Raw genomic sequence first — 26,921 nt, 5'->3', positions numbered from 1 at the left:
CTGGATTTTCTGAGTGACTTATTTTGCATTTGCTATCTTATGTGTAGGGTACTTTCTGGATCTTGGTCAGAAAATTTGAATTATTTGAGAGTGTAAGCAATGCTCAAAGTCAAGCTGCTTACTTGTTACACAGAGAGAAAACAGATGGTAGCCCCAGAAAGCCTGTAAACTGACAGATGGAAGCTGCCACACCCCCTCTTTAATAGAATATTGCTGCTTTGGCTATGCAAATGTATTTCTTATGAAGAAAAGTATATTATTCAGCTTCTGAAAACTCAAAAAATTAGCTCTCTGTCCCTCAACTGTTGACCTTTGTCGAACAAGGGCTTTTCATTCCATATGTGTGCCGCTTCTTTGTTTTTTGCAAGTAGCTGAAAGCAATCCATACTACAGAGCCTTGCTTTTTTAGCACTGTAAAGACTTAATTTGCATTGTTACACTTCTTAAACTGAGGGTGTAGGAGATTTTCAGTTTTCCTGATGGACTCCACTTAGATTAAATGTTTCAACATTCAGTAAAATTCACAGATTCCCAAATGTTCTGTATTGCTTTGAGAGTTCCTCAACATTTTTCAGTTCTCTTGCTTTCTGTAGTGTCTATGAGCTCAGTTCTCTTCAAAGTCTAGACAGCATTTCTCCTGATTTTTGTAAACTCAGATCATCTAACTTAAACAATGAGGAGGGGAAGGTGGGAGATTAATTGACTTTATATTTCTGTACCGAAGGAGAAGGAAATGCATTGTACAAGTGGAGTTCTGCAGTTGACAGAACTGTGACTGACAGGCATACCACATTCCCTTTGTTTTGGAGACAGTTGTGTCTCCTGATAAACAAGTATGATACAAATCCTTATCAAAGGTTTTAAGGTAGGGAAGCAACTTGCTGCAGCAATTTGTTCTTTTTATCATAGACTCCCCTGTTGGGGACTGCTGCCCTCTAACCTGTCTCCTTCATATACGAAGGAATATTTAAAAGGGCAAGCTCTCTTCTGAGAGATTCTCAAAGTGAGTTGTGTGGCTTATATCTTAATGTTTCTGGTTGGCTGCTGGTGCTCTTTGGGAACCATGCAGGCTGTGTTCTCCCAGAACACAAGAAATTTCTTCCACCTGCCAGACTCATGCCGGTTATTGGAGGGCTATTGTTGTGAAGTAACCCCACTGACCCCTGAGCACTGTGCTTTGTACTTCTCTGGGAGGTCACATAAAAGGTTTGGGAGAGCAGTAGTCAGTAATTGTACAAATGTTTCAGTTGAAATGCCTTGTTCCTGTCACCCTTAGCATATCTGCAGCAAAATATGCTCTTATCTTTTAAGCTAAAAGATAAGAGAATTATTATTTATCCACAGTATCTTTTCAACTTTAAGGAATGTTGCAGTTAGAGCAGCTCTTACCATTTGCTCTGGTTTCTACCTTTAGCTCTTTTTTTGGTACCACAGGGTTTAATTTAGTGACTTTCAGATTCCTTGTCACTCTGCTTTTAGTGTAATTGTATCTATTCTTGACAGGGTAAAGGCAGAGAGCTTGCATGGTCTCTCATTCATCTATTTAAATTTCTTTTAAGTTTTGTTAAACTGCAAAATTAATTTGAGGTATTTCAGTTGTGAAGGAGGAAGTAGCTGCAAGTTTGAAACAATTGAAGAGAGGATAGCTTCAAGTAATTTTTATGCTATTTATGGAATATTTGAAATCCTTGTGTTGCAGTAAACTCCTTGTGTTCATGAGCTCTGTTCATCTTGAAACCAATATTTAATAATTCTTCATGCTGTGCTACTGCTGTTGTAGAAAAAATTACTTCTTCCAAAAAGAAGTACCACACTTTTTACACACTGTAAAAAGCACATTGGCATTGAGGACTTCTGAGCCCTCAGTTGAGTCACAGAGTTCTCCTTTGTGTAGTAGTGCATCCTGAAGGCCTGTGTTTATTATAATAATAATAATTCTGTATATTCAGTACACAGAATTTGAAAGATCGTCCCTGAAGATGTGACAAAAAGACTCAGAGGAGTACATGAGAACACTAAAAGGGGACAATTTTGCCTCTGGGGTATGGGTAGTTAGGTCTTTATTTCACCTCTGTGTTTTGACAAGAGGATCTTGGCTCACACTGGGATGATGTGTAATCCCAATTTAAAGGAAAAAAACCTAGAAACTGTTTCTGTAGGGAGCCAGGATGTGGGATAGAGATAGCAGAAATGTGTTCTGTCACTTAAATTACTGCCTTTGTCTTGTGAAGAGGAGTTAAAATATGACAAAAAAGGCAGTAATCTAGATATTTGTTAGAACCCAGTCAAGGGAAGCTGTCTGCAGGGTGAGTTTGTTTTCATGTCTTCTGCAAGCAGGACTACAGTATTTTGCTGTATGTTTCCTTTGATACCTAGTCACTAAACGGAATCACCTGGATATGTTTACAGCTGAATACTTGTGTATATGCCTTTGACTAAAGGTTTTTAATTGCATTTATTTATTACTTGAAAAACAGTCTTGTTCCACTAAAGGAGCATGTACTTTGGAGTTCATGTTTTTTAACAAGTATCAAAAAGCTAAAGATAGTGTCAATATTCAGGAAGATAGTTCTCATACTAAATCTAGAGAGATCAAATGAAAAACATCTCTTACTCTTCGAAGTAACTAGATTGAATTCTAATTCCTAAAACATTTGAACTGTTTGGGGCTTTTTAAACATTGAAAGAGAGCTTTGGGATCTTTTTCACTTCAAGAAGTTTACTCTCTACAGAGCAATGCAATATTGGTGCATAAGTCAGACATATGAGCTGGGCAATCCAAATATTTCTGCAGTTTGCCTTGGCCTAGAACATGTAGTATTTCCTATGTGCAGGATTTCAAAGGACTAGGCACGAGGTCATTTTGGTCCTCTAAACTCTAGTAAATAAAAACAATCTTTAGGCATTCTCTGCTCTGAAGTCTATATGATAGTGATATGTAAGATCTTAAAATATTTTGTAAAGTTAAATTCATGAAAATATAATTATTACATATAGGACTTAAAATACTTGCTATTGTGCTTAATCAGTGAAATGTTGCATAGTGGTGTGATTTCTGAAAGAGGTGCCTGGTCTCTTTTGTTCTTTTCTGGGTACCAGGAATCAGTAGCATCTGCAACAGCCTGTTGCTATCAGGCAATCTGCTTAAGTTTCCTGTGCTGATCTCTAGAAGTATCAGCAACATGAGTACCTCTGCTGCCCAGTCTGTCTTTATCATGGCTCTGTGTGTGTGTGTGAAATCAGTGTCTTTTTTTTGTGATGTCTTTTCTTTTTCTTTTTTTTTTTTTTTTTTTTACCCTTTTTTTTCCCCCCTTCCCTCTCCCCATCCCCCAGCTGTGTCTGACTTGCCTGACAGGAAATTTTCTAATTGCCGGAACAGCTGGTCACAGCAAAAACTCCAGGGCTGGTCTTCCCTGCTGGACTGAGGATCGCTCAGTCAGACACTCCAAACATGGTTTCTTAGTCATGTTTAAGTTTCTGGCTCTGCGTGTTCGCTCTCTTCGGGTGAGCTTAGTTTCTTATTTAAGAGAATAAGGGGGAAAGGGGGGAAGTCTAACTTCTGATTTCAAAGCACTTTTAGTCTTTCACTGCTTAGAGATCAGCGTTGTTTGGATATTAAAGTGTTTATTTCCTTTTAAAAAAGTGGCATGTTCATATGTTGTAGAAGTTTCTAAGATACCTGCTGATAATTTAGTCATATTAGGAAATTTTTACCTGTGTGCAAATAATGAAAAACTCAGATTTCAGTGGGAGATGTGGAGTGTATGTTTTCTCACAGAGAGTCAAGTTTTTAATAAAACTTCTGTATTTTTAATACCTAGTGGTTATTTTGCTGGTTACATCATCATATAGTACTTTAAACTGTAAAATATGGCTCTGTGTGATGATAGTCAAAATAAGCTAAAAATAATCAGGCTTATTAATATCTTAAATTTACTTCTGAAATGGCATGAAGGGTAGTGGTGCTTGCATAAGAGTGTTAGGGCTATTTCAACTTTTGCTATCACTAAATTATCATTTAAATGGTTAATTTGTATAATTCATCTTGTTGGGCATATATTTAAGCATTAAAAAGTTTGGTTTAAGTTGAGAAAAATTACTAGTAGAGTATTGTATCATCCCAAGCACTGTTTTAGAGCTATTTAGCCTTGCATGTAAACATACAATGGAACAGAACATTTTATCATTGGAAGTCAAATCAAAGTCCTTCTGTAAGTCTGCAAATACTTTTCATTGAGGGGGTAAAAAACCCTAACCCCATGATGTTGTGTAATGACTTAACAGTGTAAGTGAGGGTCTATTAACTTGTAAAGGCAGTAGACACCTACTAACCCATGTACTGGTTTAAACAATTTGTATTAAATTTTGCAGTCTGTATTAAAAAATGAAATGGAATTTTCTTGCCATAAATGAAACACCAGAACAAGACATGAATGTAAAACTATGGAACATAGGTTGCATTAAAATCAATTGATGTAAACCTTATAAAATAAATATTTATCAACTCATAGTCTTGAACTATAGTTTTTTTCCACAGGCAACATGAAAGCCATTCATCAGAAATTTGGTTAAAAAATGACAGTTTTATCTACTTAGAGCAGTCTGGTTAGGTTGTCTTCAACATTCTATTGATTTTAAAATGATAGCTACTGCAGACCAACCATATAGATTTCAGTATATGCTTAGGAAATTATGGTAATAAAACAGAATTTGTAGATTTCCTAGATTTGTGCTGAATATGTGCAGGCATTATTTTTCATCCCAAATAGTTTGGGGATTTTTAAGTTTGAGTTAGTTGTTTTGTTTTTTTTTTTAATTGCACTTCTCTGAAATGCTAGTGCTTAGAAAGTAGGAGAAAAACTTATATCAGAGTTACTGGGAAATGAAAGTTCCACCCAATGAGTATTTTTTTCCAATGCTGACGAGCACATTTCAGTTCATGAGATAATTTTGTGCTGTTTGATCAAAAGGGAACTGCATTGCAAAACTACTTTTGGTGACACTAGGCTTTTAAAATGCTTACAGGAATTCCTTAGCTTACCTGCCAAACAACCTACTGCTCACAGGCCCTTTGGGAAGGAAGGGGTAGTGACCCTGTCCTGTGCTTTTATATTTTCATATAATTCAGAATTAATGTCCCAGCCTGTGAACCACAATTATCCATAGGGCCATTTATCCTTACCTCTCCTCTGGCTTGTTTCTCTGGGACAGAATTCATTCTTCAAACTCTTCATCTAATTTAATCTGTACAGCCAAAAGAATGGGAGGAGTTCTGTCTCAGTAACCAGATCTGCACTCCTCATTCTGTGAGTTGTCTATGTGGAACAAATACTGACATAGGCATCCTTCTAGATCTTAAAATTGTTGCAGAAAAAAACAGAAATTAAAAAGAGGAGAAAGAGTAAAGAATAAACACATAAACATAATTTTTTACTTGTTATCTCTGCAAATTGTTTTTCTCTGAGAGACTTAGCAATTCAAGAATTAAAAAAAAAAAAACCAAAAAAAAACCCACCAAAAAAAACCCAACCCCCTCCCAAAAAAGCAACAACACCCAGACCCATAAACTAAACATTTGCAAATAAAGATTTCTTTTTTTTTTTTTTTTTTTTTTTTTTTTTTTTTTTTTTTTTTTTTTTTTTTTAGAAAATCTTATTTTCTGCCAGGTAAAGCAATAGATGCTGTCTTCAACAAGTGATATGATGCTAGTTGAAATTGTATATTTCTCCATCTTTTAAAAAGAAAGATATAAATTGTGAAAGCATGTCTTTCTGACTCCAGTTTTCTTTGATAGTAGTGTAAAACAGACAACATACACAGAATATCCTTAGATCAGCTTGACTTAATTTTATGCATGGTACTGCTTTGCATTTTGTTGAATTGGAATAATTGCTACTTTAGAAGAAGGATTTTTACTTCACTTTTTAGAAAAATTGCGTATGAGCATGTAAGTAGAAGTTATATTAAGTGACTCAAATTGAATATTAGTTGCAGTTATAAGGAATGGATTTTGGTCCATGATTTAGCTCTCTAACACTGCTTACCAAAATAATGGGAGATTGTGAAATATTTGTTGGACTGTGAGTTTTATTTTTAAGGTAGTTTTGAATTTGAAGGTAGAAGTATAGAATGTCTGAATGTATATCAAATTTGTCTTAAGATATTTAAAAATTTTTTACCTTAATGAAGATTTTTATAAGCTCTAATACAAGAGGTAAAAGTAATTGGTTTTCAGTTTGTTGTTACTTTAAAAAGTATAGCTTAAAAGGAGGCTTTCATTTCTGCAGATAATGCTGAAAATTCATCCTATGTTCATAACAAATTGGGAAAGTAAAAATGCATCTAGGAGACTTCCTGACTAAAGGGAGGGGAGGAAAAGGAAATTGTGTATATGAGCTGGGGAACTGTGCCAACATTGAGTCATCCTTTTAAAATCACTTGATATCCAATAAGCTTACTGTCCTTACAGGACATAACTGCTTTATGTAACTTCAGCACCAAGGTTTAATATCATAGTCAATACTTTAGAAATGTTTTATTTGATTATGGGGATAAACATTATGATGCCTGTGATAGACAAATATTTTGCCAAACACAGCCATGTCCAGCAGAGCTTTTAGCAGAACAGTAACAAAGTAGTAAAAGGTTGTCTGTAACCATTGTTGGAACAGTGTTAAGTAAATTGCTTGGGAATCCATTTTTCTTCTTTTCAGCCTTATCTTTGCTTTTACTGAATGTACTTGTGCTTCAGGAAAGTGCATTTGTCTAAAGGAAGCAAAATACTCCTAAAAAGGGATTGAGAGGGGTGAAAACAAAGCTGCTACTTCTGTAAAGAAAATGGAAAAATCTATGTTGCTGATGAAAAATGATTAAAGCAGCATCTTTGCTGCTGCACATTTTTCAAGAGAAAAATAAGATTGCAATTTGCTCTTTATTCATTGGATTTGCTTTTTTGAAAATTGTATGGTCAACAGCATACACTGATTTTAGGACTGATACACTGATCTTGAAAAATGGCTAATGTTTGAGGGAGGTGTTCACCAATATGGGCAGTATGGTTTGACTTAGAGTTTTGACTTTGTTATGATTAAAGCTATCAAAAGGATTTTTATTTCTCTTATTCTGATTCCTGACTATAGAAGGTAAACTTTCAGAATTGTGGTCTTTCCTAATGGTGATTCTGGCTGTTGTTCATGTGTAAATTATCCCCATATGAAATAGATACAGAAAGTAGTGTAATATGTGATTTTAAACAGAAAATACTCATTAAATAGTTCCTTAAAGAGTTGCTGATGGGATTGCACCAACATTTTTACATGCATTGATAGGGTCTGTTTAAAATAAGTATTAAAGTCACAATATTGGCACAGTTAAATGCTAAATGGTGCATTATGAAAAACATCTTGCATAGGTTGGGGGAGTGACTGGGCTTTGTCAGGCAGTGACTCCTGGAAGGGCTCTCAGCTCCACTAACACAGCCCCATGGTTGCTCCCTCAGCAGCTGTGGCCACTGCAGGTCGAGGGATTAGGCTGGAAGTGTGGGGGTATTGCCCTATGTGCAGCATAAACCAGTGATGCAGGGGCTTCCATAATAACATGAACAATGAGGTAGTAAAAATAAAAAATTCAGGGAAGACTTTATAAGAACAGGAGCTGGAAAATCACTTTACAGCAAAAAATCTGAAAAAATTCTTAAGGAGCACATTAAGTCATAACTAAGACTTATGTCTGTAAGTAACTATATGTCAAAGATGGTTCTGGTTTGTACCTTCTTTACTCTGTTAAGACCAGTACAGAACTATCAGGTAAAGGTGAAACCTGGCTAATGCTGGAGCCAGAATTATAAGTATTTAAATTAATTTCTCCAGCAGTCGCTTAAAATGGTTTAGTTATTTATAAAGGTTTTAATTATTTATTGAGATTAAAATTTGTTAAACTTCTTATCTAATGTTTACCTTAAGTCCAAGTCTTAACCTCATTTTTACACTTTTTGGTCAGCATATCAACAATGTTTGATGTGTGGGAAGAACTTTTATGATTACTGGACCCATCCAAGGATTTGTTGCATGTGTCAGATTTCCCTCCTACTGGGTTTTGATGAACTTGAATATGTATAGCCATATATGTCCTAGTCATGTGTGCTTCCTATTGAAAAATGGCAGTTTATTTAAGTGTCCTACTGATGGTCAAGGTTTTTATCAGTTCTAGAAGTAAAGATACTGTAGGTGTTTCTTTCTGTCCAGAAATTGTGTTGTAAAATTCAGAGGTTTTATTTAAAACAATTGTGAGCTTAATGTTTTGTCCTTGTTTATTTTTTACATTCTTTATTTCTTCCATCTCTGTTAGATGCAGAAGGGACTGGTATGTGGCCTTTTACTTTCTTCAGCCATGAAACATTTTATTCTGATGTTACAGATTTGGTGTTGTATTTCTTGCTGTTTTTTGTATAGCCAGCGAGTGTGCAGAGGAGAATTTTTTTTGATCAATATTTAGTCATCTGCTAGCTGAAATTCATTGCACTTCTGAGGAGATTTTCCCCTTCATCTGGGTAATGTTCATGTCATGGGAAAGTGAACATGCAGCTAGCCTTGCTTTGCACTCAGTTCTTTTGAGTCCCTTGTAACAGCATGCAGATGTTGTGTGTTATCTTCAGTATCCCCTTCCTGATGCAAAGGACTCAAGATAGGGTAACTATTCAGCACGTGTCTCATGCAATAATGACTTCAGGGATTTTCTAAATCAACCTTTTGTAAAGAGAACTTTCTCAGAAATCTGTTTCTGAATTTGTTCCAGGTGGAACTTGGATATGGTGTAGGAGTCACTTATTTTGTTTAGCATTTAGCTGCTGTTACTCCTTTTTGTCATCAAGTAAGAACATCCACTTTTCACAGTAATGGGCCTCAGAGTAATCCAAAAACTAATGCAAATCCTTTTGAAGTGTTTCAACGTGTTAAAAATAATGTTCTTTCAAAAAGCCTTCATCTATAGGTACTGGTGGTATGTACAGCACGTATCTCTTTGCTCTTGGTATGATAAAAAAAATTAAACCTGACAGGTTTTTTGTTATTCTCTACATAGTTAATCAGATTTTTTTTTTTTTCATTTAACTTTTTAAAAATCCCACACTATTATGATCAAGTAAATCTTCCTGGACCATTCCAACCCCCAATCTTGTTTGCATGTCTATCTTTGTTAGGAATCTTAGTTTTTGGGTATCTTGCTTTAGGTCAGCTTTCTGTTTAGTTAATTTCACTGAAGCTGACAGCAGAGACTATGCAGTCAGCCTTTCTGTTCAGGAAGTGTCCAGTGTACTTTTAAAGTCACATGCTATTGACTCTAATGTTTGAATGTCTTAAGCTGTAAATGTTTCCCTGTGATTTTTTTCCTTACCTTTCCAATTCTATGTCACTTCATGACTTTATACCCCTTAAATGTCATCTGTGTGTAGGAGCAATTTAAATACACTGGTACATTATTATTTTTGTCCTGAAACTTTATTTTTTAGGCAGTTGCTGCTTTTTTCCTTTGGAGTAATTTATGCATATAATAATTTTAATTTATACTTTCAGTATATTGAAAAGGATATACCCAAGTCTTTGTCACTCATCGTGAAGCTGATGAACTAATTATTCTTTTAGTAACTTAGCTAAACTATGCTATCATGAAGATTTAAGTGTTTAAAATATTTCTATTCATACTCCCATAATTTTGAGTATCTGGAAAAGGAGAAATGTCTTTCAGAAATACCTTTCCTAAGTAAGCATCCCATATGTAACATAGCAGTTTATTCTTTGATGTTCTGTTTAATTCACTTCTTACAGTTCATACACTTCTTTAAGGGTAAATTCTTGCTGAATTTTCTATTTCTGTCCTGGTGTTCTGAAATTTCTTTGCCAAGCACTTGTCGTCATGCATGTTCACACTTTGCTTCTGCATTTTTTTCAGGAGGCTGAGGCTGAGAATTTTAGGTGTGGTGAAACTCCTGTGGTGTTTGGATGTGCTACTGTTCCTTATTCTGAATGGCTTTCCTCTTTCTGCTACGAGTCAGAGCACAGATCTGATCCTGTGCTGCCTATTTAGATGATTCAGAGTATTTCCTTGTGAATTATTTTGCCAGTATTGCAGCATATCTTCATATATTTTTAAAATTACTTTACTCTTTAGTTGATTGTTTCTGTCCTTTTTATATAAAATTTGCAGACTAAAAATGCTTCCATTTTTTGAGGTGCTATTTAAACACTAGTAAGTGTTGCAATGGTACTGTAGATTTTACTGGTAGTTTTCATTAAATACCAGTTCAGAGCCCAGTTTAGTAGTCCTAAACCAGCTTTTCAGCTGTCCTTGGAACATAGTGCTGAGAAAAAGGTCTGCAGATAACACACAGCTTGTTCTGCCCTGATGAACTTAGGCCATCCATCTCTGCATGGGCCACTTCTTTACACAGAGCAGTTTTAGATCTCCTACTGAGAATTCAGAATTCTGAAGGGTAAATTCTGAAGAGGCTATGTATGGATAATCTCATGTTTTTCTCTTGCTTTTCTGGGCTTTTTCATTACTACTGAGAAATATGTACTTGCTAAGACCCTGTTTCAACTTCCTTTAGGGTTTGAAGTCTGGTTTCCTTTTAACACATTACCTATTAGTTGTTCTTCTGATAAGATCTCAGAAATACAGGTATTTCATGTTGCAGCAGAGTTAATTTGCTCTTGAATTGAAAAGTGAAGGTAAAGGAAATTCACATAAATTCAATTAGTAGAAGCAAAATGAGTGTTTAATGTTCATTAAGTACCTAAAATATTGATTTTTTTTTCCCCAGCAACATGATTAGGCTATTATTTTTGTAATAATGATTATTATTATAGCTTAAATAGCTCATAATTATATGATTATTAGCCTGATAATGATTAAATAGTTTTTCAATGCTTCCCTAGAAGATGTCTGTCCTTTTCTTGTTTTACTGGCAAACATGTGTCCTATTCCAATTTGCAGCTGATTACTTAAGATAAAAATGAGTTGCCCTTGGTGTTGCAGAATCCCCCTTTTTTTTTTCTATCAAATTTTTCAGTCAGATTTTATTTCTCTGTGCCATATGGTCTTTTTGGTGTTCTTTCCTATGTGTATGTATATGTTCCTGTGCATAGACATATATTACTACAGGTAATATGAGGTATATTACTATAAGCTTACTTATACAGAGATACTACCCAGCATATTTCTGACTTGCAGACTGTATCTACAGGAAATTATTCTGGAATATGGTATTGTAAAATCATACCTGAACTTGTTTGTCACTCACTTTGCTTCTAGGCCAATGTTGATTTAACAGTTACATTGTTAAGGAAACTCAGAGTAATGTTACCTTCTGATTGTTTCCTTGTCTTCTGTATTAAGTTTCACTGTAGTGGAAGCCAGTAGCAATCACTTAAAAGTCGACTCACATGGTTGTTTTGGGGTTTTTTTAAAACTACTTTCTGTGGCAGTGTGAAGAAGGCCTTGAGAAAAATGTGTGCCTAGAAGAGGAAATTGTGTCTTGAGACTTTATTTAAAACCTGCTGCAGTATAATGCTTGAGAGAAGGGAGGTTTCCAAGCTTATAAGTAACAGAAATAAAATGTAGGCAGTAGGATAGAATTGTCCCTGCAAGGAAGACCCCCACCATTGCAGCTGGTGAGTTGACTGTCTGTACTTGAGTGAAAGTTGTCAAGGGATGGAAGAAAGGAGAGGAGGACCCAAGCATTGCAGCATCTCATTTATTTTCAATTCATCACATGGCACAAATGTTTTTGCCAAGTACCAGGGAATGATCAAACAATTCAGTACCAGATGGAGTGGCTGGCTTCTCTTCCAGTGTACTGCAAGATGACATCTATCATCTCATCATAAATCTTGTTCCCAAACAAGTGTTACCACCAAACTAATGTTGGATATGATTTGAGTTTCTTTTTGTTTAAAACAGAATTCTATTAGGCCTGCCTTTTATGGACTGAAGAATAACTGAGCCCTGAGAAAATGCAAAGTCTGGGAATATTCTCTTGGTATCAGGAATGTGAAGTGGTGGTTTGGGGTTTGTTTTGTTTTTTAGACGGTGCTCAAAATAACCACTGGAAAGTTGGTTGCATAATAATTGCATTGCATTCAAAAATAATAATTTTTGTTTGTGTATAGAGAGCAAGTTAATATATTTTCTTCTTTTCTCATTCTTGTTGAGTTTTGTAATGCTTTTAATGCAATATAGAACCATAGAAGGGTTTGGGTTGGAAGGGACCGTAAAGGTCAGCTAATTCTAACCCACTTGCCCTGGGCAGGGCCACTTCTCACTAAATCAGGTTGCTCAAGGCCTTATCCAGCCTGGCTTTGAACACTGCCAGGGTTGGGGTATCTACAACATCCCTGGGCAGCCTATTCCAGCACCTCACCATCCTCACAGTAAAGAATTTCTTCCTAATACCTAACCTAATTTTCCTTCTTTCATTTTGTACTCTTTGCTCCCTGTCCCGTCACTGCAGTTCTCAATGAAGGATCCCCCTCTGGCTTCCATGTGGGTCCCCTTCAGATACTGGAAGGTTGCTATGGGGTCTCCATGCAAATTTCTCTCCTCTAGGCTGAACAGCCCCAACTTTCTCAGCCTGTCTTCATAGGGAAGGTGCTCCATTCCTCTTATCAAATTCATGGCCCTCCTCTGGACTTGTTCCAACAATACCATGTCCTTTTTATGTCCACCTGATTGCTCTGCATCCCTGAAGGCAGTAGATAAAAAAGATTTGAGAACATTCTATTTCACATGTTTCTGACTTTCCCGAGATTGCCAGGGAGCAAATAGATGAAACAGTTAAGCAGAAATGGATCAAAGTATCTGAAGTAATGTGTACTTGGCAGTCTGTTTTGCTGAGCTGTTCTGTTCCTCCCTTGGGATTCTCTCAAGTTTCAGTGGGTGGTTTAAGTAGTTGTAATCCTACTGATTACATACTAATTTAAAAGATAAAACCAAAAATGTCCACCAGCAATTTATTCCTTTGACAAGTAAAAGGGACAATATTTCTTTCTTCAGAGACTTTCTTCACAGACTCTGTGGAGATTCAGCTGGGAGTCAATGATGGTAGTATTTTCTCCTGAAAAGACAGAGAAGGTCAGGTTGTTAGGTGGAGTACTCAGCATGCCTATGTGCATACATGTGCAAAATTTTGGCTGTCTTAAAATGGAAACAGCTACCTAAACCTAGAGGACATCTTGGATTTGTTTTGGGCATTCTAAAACTTTTCTTAAAACAATATTCTTCACATTGAAGTATCTTTTTTCACTCCCTGAATTTAAAAGTTGCCAGCGTGTTCTGTGCATTATTCCAAATCATGTGCTGGAGTTTTTTAATACATACCGACTCTCACACCCACTCTTTGGATTTCTTATGTGCAGCTCATTTCCAACTTCATAATCTTTTGAAAAAATAATATTTTGAAGAACAACTGTCAGTCTGGGAGAAGCATGTGCTAGAACATGCCTACCTGGGTGGACAGTTGCTTTGCATTTATAGGCAGTACTGAAGAGCTCAGATGCAAAAGGATACTTTCAGCACTAATTCATGCACATAAATTTTGCAGAATGCTTGAAAAACTTACAAATTAATGCTCAGAAATGCAGTTTTAGAGCTCTGCCTCTACTGATCTATCACTATAGCTAATTAATAAACATTTTGGTGCATATAGATTAAGGGAAAGACTGGAGCAAGGAAAACATACTCTTAGAGGAAAATCATAGAATATCCTGAAGTGGAAGGGACTCGTCAAGATCACTGAGGTCCAGCTCCTGGTCTTGCACAGCATCATCACTGAGAGTCACACCATGTGCCCAAAAGCATTGCTGCTTGAACTCTGTCAGGCTTGGTGCTGTGACCACTTCCCTGGGGAGCTGCTCCAGTGCCCACCCACCCTCTGGATGAAAAAGCTTTTCCTGATATCTAGTCTAAACCTCCTCTGACACAACTTCAGGCCATTTCCTTGGGTCCTGCCCCTGGGCTGGTTAGAGAATACTTAGGCAAGCAGGGTGTACCTGAGTCTGTGGGCCTGATGGGATGCACATGAGCGCTGAGGGACCTGGCAGCTGTCATTGTGAGGCCACCCTTGATTATTTTCTAATTACTGTGATGACCAGGAGAGATGACTGAGGACTGAAGGAAAGCAAATGTCAACTCCTATCTTCAGAAAAGGCAAGAAGGATCTAGGGGAACTACAGGTTGGTCAGCCAGGCCTTAATCCTCAGGAAAATCATGGAGAAACTAAGTGTTTCCATATACATGGAGGACAAAAAGGTAGCTGGAGTTATTCAGTATGGATTCACAATGAGGTTTGACCGGCCTAAAGGGAGGATGCAAAGAGCTTTTTTCAGTGCTGCCCAGAGGCAGGGGGCACAAAGGGAAATACAGGAGTTTTCTGTTTGAGCATCAGGAAATACTTTTTCACTGTCAGGCTGGCTGAGCCCTGGCACAGGCTACACAAGGAGGTTGTCAGCATCCATGGAGATATTCAGATCCTGGGCAGCTGGCTCTGGGTGGCCCTGCTTGAGCAGAGGATTTAGGGCTAGACAAGATCATCTCCCTTGCAATGTCAACCAGTCTGCAATTCTGTGAAATGGGTCTAAGGGTTCCTCATTAATAAATGAAAAGTATTCTCAGGGTTTTTTTTATTTACTATACACATAGAAGAAATAGAGAATAAACAAGAAGTTAAAACTGGTAGATAGTTATTGCTGATATTGTTGATAGTTATTGTAGATATTGCTTTCTGTATGTTAACTCTCAGTTGTATGTTAACTTACAGTTGATTGTATTGCATGTAATGCCTAGATAGATTTTTTTCAGATGACATTAACAAGAATGCAGGTTTTTTTACTTACTTGATTCTGGTAAGTTCTGAAATTTTTTCCTTGTATGGCAAGGAGTGTCACTTTTCAGGGGATTTTCAAATTCAATGCAGAAAATAATAATTAAGTGCGGAGCACAAGATCAGAGTCACTGCTGCTTAGAGCTTTCTGGTGACCAGTTTCTCACAGAAGGGGAAAGGATGAAGACTGGGCAGCTTTCATACAATAGACTCTCCTTGAGAAAAAGGCAGAATACTTCTGCAGAATTTTATCAGTGGCGGGTAGAGCCTGATGCTGAAGTGGGGGTGGAGAGTGTTGCTTTGTGTGGAAATGTCTTGAGTCTGACACTGTCTTAAAAGGCAAGCATTAGCATTGCTGCAGCATAGTGGTCCTCACTCAAGTATTAAAAAGGAGGGCTTCCCAAAGATATCTGGTCCATTTGATGCACTCTAAGTGTGCTTTAATATTACTGAATTCTTAAAAAAATTGGTTTCCATTAATTGGTTGTGAATCTGAAACAGAAATATGAAGCCAGTAATGAACCCAAGAGAAAAAGCTTGGGAATTGCTGACTTCTGTCTACTCTATTAATGTCTGAATCCTGGTGCATCTCTAGAAGTTTAGGCTACATTGTTACTCAACTAGTACTATCTTAATTATGCAAATAGTATTGATAAGTAGTTTTTTTGCTTATATTTGGCATTGCCTAGTTCTTTGGGTTCAGTGGCACTGGTATTTTTCAACATACTGTGAATTTGTAAATATTTGTAAACCATTAATCTAAATTTATTCCTCTGTTTTCCTCTGCCAGGAAGAAGGAAGTATCAAAGAAATTGCAATAACTCACCATGTAAAGGAAGGACATGAGAAAGCAGACCCTTCACAGTTTGAACTTCTGAAAGTACTAGGACAAGGATCCTTTGGAAAGGTTGGTAACTGAACTCTTGTGGAGCCAATTATTCAGGAATATAGCATTGAATATTGGTTGTGAAGTATTTAGAACAGCCATGGTTTTGCATTAAGGCAATGTTGCAAGTGAAAACTGCTTTCTAAATAAGTGCTAGGCATTGTAATTGTGGCAGGTCTTTTTAAAGCAGTAAGTTTTTTTTCATGTTAGTATGATATGTGGATTTCAAAGTTCAATAGAAAAAATGGCATGATATTAAATAATTGGGTATTTACTGTTAAAATGGAGTGTCATTCTTCTCTAGCTACTCTTCTGTATTTGAGAGGGTGAGGGTTGAAAGGTATTTTTTTGATAAATATTCCTTGTTGCTTGCTAATGGTAGGACATTATCAGTACAGAAGCTGTTTTTTTGTAGCATTTTGCAATTGTAGTGAACTAATTTTAGGTGATAATGGCTACTGAAGTAAATGTGATACTCCCCAGTCATGTTCATTAGCTGTCATAATTTAGTTAAGGTGCAATGTACCTTGATATTTATCTGAACATCAGTTAAGGACTCAATGTTTCTAGCATTTTGTGAGCACTGAGATCTCACTAGGCATAAATTTTTTATACTTTTAGTTGTACTAATTCAACTTGAAAGCAAAAAATTAAGTTCACATGGCAAGACAGTCAAGACTGAATAGAATATGTAAGGCAAGGCAGCAGAGCATTTACATCCATTTCCAGCCTTAATTGCAGTTCTGATTGGGATGTTAAGCTCTAGCATGTAAAAAATCCACCTTAGATATGGGGAAAATTAGAAAAATAGGTCCAGTTCTCTTTTGGGGGTAGTTAGTTACTGTTAGTCAAAATATTGTTCCAGTTAAGTTTGGAAATCTATATGCTTAGAAACCATAAAATTTTGTATCTGTACTAGTAAGAATTCACTGGGAAACCTGGTTCCAAAGGTTTAATCCGGAATCATAACCAAGTTTTTATTTGGAAATCCTCAGATCACAAGAAATAAATCATTGAAGGACAAGGAAAAGTAAGCTAATAAATGATCATTTCAGCAATCACTTTTATTGATAATACTAAATTCAATACTTTAATGGGAGGGAGAAGGGGTGAATGTGAGTCCTAAAAATCAAAAATAATAAGCTCTCTAGCTGACTCGGATTTCTGCAGAAATGTCATTCTTGTCCTCAGTTGTCTTAGCCAATATGCAAAAATTATTGCTATTTTTAAAAATCCATAAATCGTTCTGTTCTAATCATTTGTGAATGATACTTTCCCATTTAGTTTCTAAAAAGTTAATCTGCATGTTTTTCAAGGTGTCTTGATGATAATCTGGTAGTCTCCAGGTAACAGTGCAAGGGATGTTAATTTAAGTGAGAATTGGGCACAAAACCAGACATCAAACTGGTTTCATATAACATGTTTAACTTCATGTACTACAACATGTCTCTGTATGTGTCCATATCCAGAAAATCTGTGACAGTTGGAGTTTGTTTGGTTTTTCTTTGTAATTTCTAAATCTAAAATTTGTCTCTACTGGAATTCATTTTGTATTAAGGGTGTTTAAAAAATACCAATCAAGAAATCCCATGACACTGAAGAAGAAAATGAAACACTGTTTAATTGAGGCTCTTTGTTCTTTATAGGTACATGCAACACTACAATATTTTTAAAATTTATTTAGTTATACCCTGATTTATGTAGGCTTATGGATCAAATTTTGTTCACATATTTGTCATATCTGAAAATCATTTTATTAGCACATTTGCTGTGCCATCCTATGAATTTCAACATGATAAAACTAGAGATTAATTTTTAAAAGCCGATTTTCGTGTTTTAAATTTGGATGAACTTCTGAATCAATTATTTTTTGTACTCACTGAAATCTCTTAAATTAGACTGAAATTAATTTGGCAGAGTATCCTGAATGAACCTTTTAGATTATGAAATAAAGAAATAAGGAAAAAAATGAAACGAAGCTTGGCTTTGCAGAATCTAAAGCTGCCAAATAGAGTTTCATTTCAATCATAGTGACTGCTTGAATTTCATAGCAAAATACATTAATCTGACTTGCTTTTATTTTCTTCTAAGAATTCTTTCTAATTTTTAATGCAGGTCTTCCTTGTCAAAAAAATCTCAGGATCAGATGCTAGACAGCTTTATGCAATGAAGGTATTGAAAAAGGCCACCTTGAAAGGTAAGCATTATTTAGAACAAGGGAAGAGAAATAAAAAAGAGAAGTCAGGGACATTGTATCAAACCCCAATCTTTACACAGGTGCTGCTCTAGAGATTGTGTCTTACAGCTTTCTTCTTTGAAACAGGAAAAAGCAGAATACACTGCTTTGTCTTGTAAACCTGGAAGGATTAAGGATTGACAATACCAGACTGGTAGTTAGAGAGGACAGCAGATTCCTTCCCATGCCACTCTCCTTAGGTGATGGTGGGTTAATAGAGTGGTTGTGTTACATCTGCCACCTGACTTGCTCCTGAGCTGTCATTTGAAACTTAATATCCTTCCGTTTTTCCTTTGCTGTGTGTCACCAAGGATACAGTTAATGCCTTTTGCTGAGTTTATAATTAGGTCATGGTATTTAAAAGCACATTATATTGGCTGTTTTATTCTAGAAGTTCTTAAGCATATGACTTAAAGTATTTTTGTTTTTTAAACAGCCACATGCAGTACATTTGCCTGAAACTTGTGGGCCCATGATCTTGTAGAATGTATTTTATAAAATCTTAAGTTAATCATCTAAGTTACTTTAGGAAAAACGAATTGTGAATTGATCTGTTTCTTGGGTAATTTTGGTCTTGAATGCTATCAGTAGCAAAATAAGTCTAAGCCTGAACAATCTCAATTCTGTCTCAGAGAATTCTGTAAGAAAAAAGGTATTTTTTTACCATAGCTCAAAATAAGTCACCTTTCTCACTAATGCCTTAACTAGATTGTATGCTTGTTCTTTTATGTCATTGTTTAATAGTTTTGTCTATGTGAAGTTCTTATTCATGATTACTGAAATTGTAATATTGGAATGGCTGCAACACCTTGTAGTGCTTTACCTATGTTTTCAATTATTATATTGAATTTCAATTTTAACATATAACTTTACTGCAAAATATTTATAGACTGATGAAGGGAACAAAAGCACTGGATTATGAACTTCTGCTGAAATGTTGAAATTTTTTCACTTAAGATCTAGTGCTGAATGTCACAGATCTTGCATTTAAAGCTATTACAGAGGGTGTGTATTTGAACAATTTCCTATATTTTTGATTCCTTTGTGTTTTGTGGCACGTGTCATTCTCATTATTTACTTCCTATATTTCTGAAATTGATTTCCAGTCATTTAAGGTACATTAATATCCTCAACAGCCTTTCATCCCCAGCCTGTTAATAGCTCAGGAATGGTCAAAGGTCACTCAGCAGTTGCTTTTTAAAGATGCTTGAGGGCTTCTCTTTATCACCTTTTGATTGCAGCTTAACCTTGTGTAAAAATTCCAGTCCAAGCTGTGGTTCTAGTTTTGCCTGCAGATTGGGGAGGCTGATAGATATTGAAATTAGAAGCATGACTTTTAATTGGGAAAGAAGGCTCTCTGGGGCACTCAAGGATGCAAAAAGGCTTGAGCAGCAAGGTGACACTATCAGGAGGACACCACAGTGTCTGGGTTATCAGATGCTTTTCATGTAATGCTTGCTTGTGATCTGTGTTTTAGGAAGAGCAGAGTTGTAAGCAAATTAGGGTTGCTGTTGAAATTTTAATATGAAATTAACTGGAATTAATTCTGTTTTCCATAATTGCAACCTTTTTAATATATAAAAAGCTGTATTTTAATAATACAGCATATTACTTGATTGCTCTATGTTTCTTTAGCTCTTTCAAATCTATTTCATAAAGTTATTTTGTGCTCTATAATTAAAAACCACATTTCAAAACAGTGTACCTGATCCACAAATCAAAATTGGAGAGAATATTTTCATAGAAATGCAGCTGTGTTATCCAGAACACATTGATGTAACTGCACAGTCCAACTTTTTAATGTTTAGAGGATATCCAAGAATATATACATATAATTGTGTTTACTACAGGGACTAGTTTATTAATAGAAGATGTTATCTTTCAGTGCCCTTTTATGAAGCAGAGAGGGAAACAGAGCCAAATATTGCTAGAGTGTCTGGAATCAAATATGTTAAGAAATCAGTGCTTCCAGTAGAACATACATGCAAATTACAGTCAATAAAAATCAGATGTCAAGTCAAATAATGACTTATGCTAGTGTCTGAAATGAACTCAGTTCTTTACACTTTTTTTGCTTGGTGTTTTGTTAAGTCTGTGTTTTCCATGTAACTGTTGCATAGCTGCAGCCACTTGAAACTCTTGTAAAGTTTTTTCTTCACCTTAGCCTGGCAAAAAAAGAAAAAGAAGATTCTGAATTTCAATCTTGTAATTCAGATGAACTGCTGAAACAGTTGAAACAGTTATACTGCACATCTATCTTGTAGCATTTTAATGGCTTTAGATGCAAAGGTCAACATTCAAATATGATATTTGCTCTGTATTTGAGCACTTATTTCATGTGCTGCTATTTTTAGGAATGTTCTGCAGGAAAGTGGAAACTTCATAGTTGTATTCATTCATGAAAACATATCTATACAACTTTTTCATAAGTACCTGTATTATTGTAAGTGCCTGTTTCTGGGAAAAGACAGATAAATGCCTAAACACCATTTGCTTCTTGGGTTTGTTTGGTTTTGGGGTTTTTTTTGGGGGTTTTTTTTGTTGTTGTTGTTGTTTGTTTTGGTGGGGGTTTTTTTGTTTGTTTTCTGTTTTGTTATGTTTTAATATCTGAGAATTCTGGCCTGTTAACTGTACAAGGAACACTGTCAAACTTTGGACAGAACTTCATTGCTCTGGGGTGCTTCCTTCAGGAAGATACATTTGTGAAAAGAGCAGTAACAAAATGTAGAATAGAGGGAAAGAGAAAAACGCAACATCTTAAGCCACTGAAAGCAAACTTTGGTAGCTCTCCCCTGTTTATAGTATTGAGTTTTGTCTGTGTCCTGGCTGATTCAGAGCTTCAGATGGGAGCCAAGCCCTGGCTGGAGCTGGCAGGAGAGTTTTGGAGAAGAGCTAAAGCAGGTGCTGTGCTCAGCTGACTGTCCTGCCTGTACTCCTGCACTGCTGGCATGTGATGCTCATTTGGATTTAATCCCTGGTGGCACAGGAGCACTTACATGTCCTGTTCACAGCCACCATGGAGGGACAGCAGAGGCAGCTTGAGCAGCAACTGCTTCTAATATTTGATATATTTCTCCATGCACATTTACTCTCTAAGTAAATGTCCTTAAAATCAACAATATAATCTGAAGTATAGGCTACATTGAATCAATGACATTTTTTTTTGAAGTTCATAATAAAGGAAATAGAAAAAAAAAACCCTTCCAAATTGTAAAGGACTTAGTATCTTATTAGTGTGAATTATTAAATGAGTTAAACCAATAAAAACATCTGTATGGTAGTATGATTATATTTATGCTGTGTTTATTTTCCTATGACTTTAATTGTCTATGCTTTTCACTGGCAGAATGTTTTCTATACATAGCTGTGTCAGTTTTGCTGTAATGTTTAAAAGTTTAAATACAGAGCAGACTGAAGGGTGGCTATGTTTTCTCATGTGCTTTTGTTAAATTTATTTTAAATTTAGTGTTAGGTTTTGTTGATAGCAAAAACTGAAGCAAATCAAAATGCATAAAGATATTTATCAGAAAAAAAATGTGGAATAAATTCTCAGCTGTGTACAGTACAGTGACCTGCAGATAATTATAGTATTACAGGACACAATGGGAAGTACATCAGGAAATGTGAGAAATATGGAGTCCTAATGTCATTATTTTTTTTTTTTAATCCTGCTTGCTCATGTTCTGTTGTAGTTCGAGATCGGGTTCGGACAAAAATGGAACGGGATATTCTAGTAGAAGTTAACCATCCTTTTATTGTCAAGTTGCATTATGGTGAGTTGCAGAAAAATTCATTTTCATTGTTTAAAAATGTGTGTTTGTCAAGACAGTTCCTAATGTTTGCTGTGTGGTTAAGAAAATCATAGAACTTCAGTGTGATGAAATCCCAATTGTGCAAAGACTTGCTCTGTAATAATTCTCCTGCAAAAGAAGCAGGTGATGGACTTCATGCAGTATTAAATCTTTATGGGACTAAGTCTGTAGCCCTTTGTGTTATTAAATGCAGTTATCTATTAATAACTAGCCATTATTTTCCAAAACCTCTTATCTTTTGTATGACTTACACTTTTTAAGTTCTTTCTTACAGTTGCTTTTGTTTACTCAGTGGAAAACATGCAATGGCATTAATTCCACTTGCATTGAAATGCGTGGAAATTAGCCTTTAATTCTGATAGTATGAGCAGTTGTAACAGAATACTTCTATGTGTAAGGGGGGGAGGGTATCAGTACTTTTAACACATAAAGAAAAGGTGGAGTTTTTGGTTTGTTTTGATTTGGGGTTTTTTAGTTCATATTTTTCTTTCAGAGTTTCTTTTTTCCTATACTTAAAAACCTCATGTCTCTCTCACTTTCTGGTGTGGCTTAAATTATGTACTTTTCACTACTTAACTTGCTATTCTTTTGCAAACTAGACTAAATGTCTCTGTTAACCTGAGTTTCTAGAGCTTTTTAAAGGTTCATTACTAGTTTGCCCTTTAAAATCTGCCTTCTTATATTAAAATCCAGAATAAAATGCTGGCCAACCTAAGTAAAGCTTATTTTTCAAGGAATTTTATTGATGATTTGCTTTACTTTCATGTTGTATGCAAATTACTTGTTCCATGGGAGAGGATCAGTTGCCTAATTCATTTCAATACATTCTTCCACAAGGGAGAAAGATACATTCATTTTAATAAGGAAAATAATGTAAATAAGGGTGAATTATTTGGTATGTTATTTTCCTGATTATGGATAAAATTAGATGATACTTAATTTTTTTAAATTTATCTTTTCAGCTTTTCAAACAGAAGGGAAGCTGTATCTTATTTTGGATTTTCTCAGGGGAGGAGACTTGTTTACACGTTTATCCAAAGAGGTACACTTTTTTAATTTGAAAAATTCTGTTGATATAATTTGATCATAAATTGTCTGTATTAGGAGAGTTTACATTTTAAGTTCAATTTTCATTGAATAAAATTTTATTCTGTTTTTAACGAGATGCATTTTTTGTTTGTTTGGGGTTTGTGCACAGTCATTTTGTGGGAGGGCTGATGGCAATTTACATTATTTCTGAGTAAAGTCTTAGACAAGCAGTCTATCTGTGCTGCTTTTTATACCTGATAAAATCTTCTTTTATTGCTACCATGTTTAAATATAAAACTCAGAATCTGGATTTATGTAAAGTAAATTTCTGCCTGGTTTTAATATCCAGAATTCAGGGGCAGATATGATATTCTCTTTTTTTACCCATGAATGCAAAATTATGGTATGTATGAGTATTTTAAAAGCAAGAATTGTATTCTACTTATTGTAGTAATTTTCAAAAAGTGAATGTTTTGCCTCTGTCATGATGGAATTATGTTTGTGTAGATATAAGAAATAACTTCAAAGAGTTTCATTACCTCAATTTAATTGTATTATAATTCCTAAAATAAATGTTAACATCCCGTATATCACCATATTTTTTAAAGTTTTTGTTATCCATTACTCCTGTTCAAAAACTCACAACATATATCTGTTAGGACAGAGATTATATTAAATGTGTATCTGGTAGCTGGGACTTGCAGTTGTAGCTGCTTTCCATTTTCCTTTACCACATTATCTGGGACAGCTGGGTTACCACTGCAAAGTTGTCTTGTTATTAAGAGGAGAGTGGAATGGAATTTACTTTGTACATTACTTCTGTTCTGACAACATAAATTATTACATTTCTTTTCATGCTGCCGTCTGTTTCAAGCTGCCCTTTGTCATTTGCTTTGCCACAGATAACTAATCAGTTATTAGGGCTCTAAAACTGAGATACTCCTAAAGTTTGTACTTCATTCTTGATTCCCAAAAAAGAATGTATATTGGCTTCCTGCTGATGACTTTTTCATCCTGAGCCACTCACATTTTATAAAATTTAACGTGGTTAGATGAGAAATATCCGTTATAGTACCTGAGTGTAAGCAAAGTGTTCATAACTGGTGAGTGAAATGGGTATGCTGGATGTTATTAATGTCATCCTCCGTGTGTTGAAATAGATCAGATGAACTAAAAGTTGTTACTTTTTTCCTGTTGACTACAAAGGGAAAGGTGATTAATTCAAAGCTAGATATCTACACTGCAGATGTTTAAGGGTAGGAAAGATGAGTCCCATGCAATGGTTTTAAATAATGTAGCGTGGGTGTATTATCCTCCTCATGGGATCTTTTATTATTTGAGCTTTTAAATGTTTTTTATAGAGATTTCCTTTCTTGAATATGTCTGCACTAAATATTGGCTCTTTTGTAGAAGTAACATCAGCAACAACCTATTGTACAAGCTTTAGTATTGCTTTCTCTCATGAAAGTACCAAGGTGAAAACATATTCTCCATTCTTAACTCTTGTTTAAAATAATCTGCTTTGCTCCGTTGCTATTCTCTTTTACGGGTCTGTATGCTTTACTTTACAGTATTAGTCTTAGATTCTAAAAACAAAGCAAATAAAATAACGGAGTAATAACTGGAATAGAATCAAATCATGCAGTTTCTGGTTTTATTTTTATCCTTCTCTGCAGTGTCAAGAGTTGAATAGTAATGTATCACTACAGTTGATATATTGGGACAATATGTTCATTTCAATGAACATAAACAGAGATTAGTTCTTCTTCCTAATCCAAAAAGTGGGATTTCTACCTGGGATCCTTCCTGTGCTCTTATGCAGGCTGTTCACTTAGTTTACTGCCTTTTCTGCATCTCGGGCTACACCTTGGGGCTTTTACTATTGCTGTAGCTTCTTTTTCAAAGTACCTAGAGACAGTCTTTCCAAAACCAAGAGACATATACTTTCCTTCTCTCTTACTTCACAGATGAAATTCAGGCATTTGGATTTACTTGGTCCATTTGTTATCTATAAATGAAATGGTCGTATCCAACCAAGAGGTAGTCACATTGTCCAAGTGCTTCCAAAATATTTCAGTTTCACTACAACATGTCTGTTGTTGAACAATCAGAAAGAGATTATCTCCCAGTCTGCAGAAAGAATAATATATAGCATTTAAAACTTCTTTTTCGAGTATGTTCAAGTATTTTGAGTATGCAATAGTGTCTGTTACAAAGCTTTAGTTTTTGTGTAACCAAGAAATCGGAATTTTCTAGTGTTTTGTGTAGAGATGAATTCAAGTATTGTAAGAAACCCTCCTGTAAAACCACTGTTGTTGTTTAGTTGGTGCTGATGTAACTTTTTCAGATTTCACATGTGAAATGCATTGTATTATTTTTTCAGGTGATGTTCACAGAAGACGATGTTAAATTTTATCTGGCAGAATTAGCACTTGCTTTAGACCATCTACATAGTCTTGGAATAATATACCGGGACCTAAAACCAGAAAAGTAAGGCTCCTTTGTGAGAAATGCAGTGTATTAATCTCATTTCTATAGCACTTCTTCCTATGCTTTTCTTTTTCTCAACTGTTAAACTTTGGTAATTTACTATATAAATTAAACAGAGGAAGGTGGGGGAGGTTTATGAGCTATTTTCATTTAAAGGGTTGGATTTCACCTGTCTCAAAGTGAAAAAGGGATCTTAGCTCGGAAGTTACAGGGGCTTGTTTGAGAGAACTTTAAACTCTGTTTGAAGGGGAACGGGGACAAAGCCAGAGATAAGCCTGGAGGTGGCATGCCACAGGGAGAGTGTTCTACCAAGGTCCTTTGGCCTGCCATAGCAGGGGAGTTAAGGGATGGAGGTCCTTGCAACAGCAAGGTTGAAAGGAGTATCTGTATGTTCGAAATCTCAGAAGCAGAAGACAACAAAGAAATATTTGTACACATCAGCAGCAAAAGGAGGACCAAGGAGAATCTCCATCCTTTGTTGGATATGAGGAGAAACATAGTGACAAAGGATGAAGAAAAGGCTGAGGTACTTCATGCCTTTCTTGCCTCAGTCTTTAATAACAAGACCAGTTGTTGTCAAGATATCCAGCTCCCTGAGCTGGAAGACTGGGAGCATAATGAAACATCCCCCCATAATCTAGGAGGAAATGGCCAGCAGCTGCTATGCAACTTAGAGCCCCAAACATCAGTGGGACTGGATAGAACTCACTCAAGAGTACTGAGGGAGCTGGTAGAACTCATCAAGCCACTTTCAATCATTTATCAGTGCTCCAGGTCAGCCATGGAGGTCCCAGGTCCCTGGAATTGGGCAAATGTGTCACCAAGCTATAAGAAGAGTTGGAAGGAGAAACCAGGAAACTATAGGCATGTCAACCTGACCTCCTTGTCGGGAAAAATCATGGAAAAGTCACTTATCTTGAGTGCCATCATGTAATGTGTACAGAACAACCTGGGGTTCAGGCCATGCCAGCCTGGATTTATGCAAGTCAGGTCCTACTTGACCAGCCTGACCATATTCTATGATGAGGTAACCTGCTTAGTGGATGAGGGAAAGGCTCTGGATATTGTCTACCTAGACTTTACTAAAGCTTTTTGTGACATCCAACCCTTAAGGGGAGAGGACCACCCAAGGTTTGTAAATGGTCATGGTGGAAAGGAACAACTAAAACCAGAGGATCTGAAAAAAATCACATTTTATTAGTAAATTATATACCTGGCATGGAAATCAATACCTTAGTCCCTGACCTACTATGAAAAAGAACATGCAGTGGGGTTTGGATTAAGGGGTGAGATGAAAAGGTGAATTAAAGAGGGAGAAAGAGGAGGCAGCAAAGAGATCACCAGTCTTGGCTACAGTATCAGTGCAACTGATGGGATATTCAGGGTCTGGGTGCTGCTGTCTGGGCTTGGTGGGGTATGTATTTATAGATAGGTTTCCCTGCCATGAAGGTAAGTTTTTTGTTTTCTATACAAATTAGTTGCTAGGCACAGTCTGTTCTTTCAGATCTTTCTGGGATTGGGTCGAGGGTCTTTGAGAATATTGTGTGGTCTTTTCTTCCCCTACAGTTCATGCTTCTCAACCTCATTCCTGCACTT

The 26,921-nt window shown here is 35.9% G+C and overlaps 1 protein-coding gene across 2 annotated transcripts in view; it reads left to right on the top strand.

Moving 5' to 3' along the window:
* Nucleotides 1-26,921, top strand: part of RPS6KA3 (ribosomal protein S6 kinase A3) — a 74,165-nt gene that overhangs the window by 18,064 nt on the left and 29,180 nt on the right. Inside the window, exons 3-8 of one of the 2 annotated variants that reach the window (XM_079320361.1) lie at nt 3,334-3,504; nt 15,663-15,779; nt 17,874-17,955; nt 21,687-21,767; nt 22,769-22,848; nt 25,219-25,325. In XM_079320361.1, the coding sequence (XP_079176487.1) occupies nt 3,334-3,504; nt 15,663-15,779; nt 17,874-17,955; nt 21,687-21,767; nt 22,769-22,848; nt 25,219-25,325 (638 nt within the window). The remainder of the gene's footprint in view (nt 1-3,333; nt 3,505-15,662; nt 15,780-17,873; nt 17,956-21,686; nt 21,768-22,768; nt 22,849-25,218; nt 25,326-26,921) is intronic. The other variant, XM_079320362.1, reaches the window with a different exon arrangement.

The sequence above is a fragment of the Erithacus rubecula genome, assembly GCF_903797595.1.
Source record: "Erithacus rubecula genome assembly, chromosome: 1".
NCBI classification, from domain to species: domain Eukaryota; kingdom Metazoa; phylum Chordata; class Aves; order Passeriformes; family Muscicapidae; genus Erithacus; species Erithacus rubecula.
This window is presented reverse-complemented; position numbering and strand designations above follow the sequence as displayed.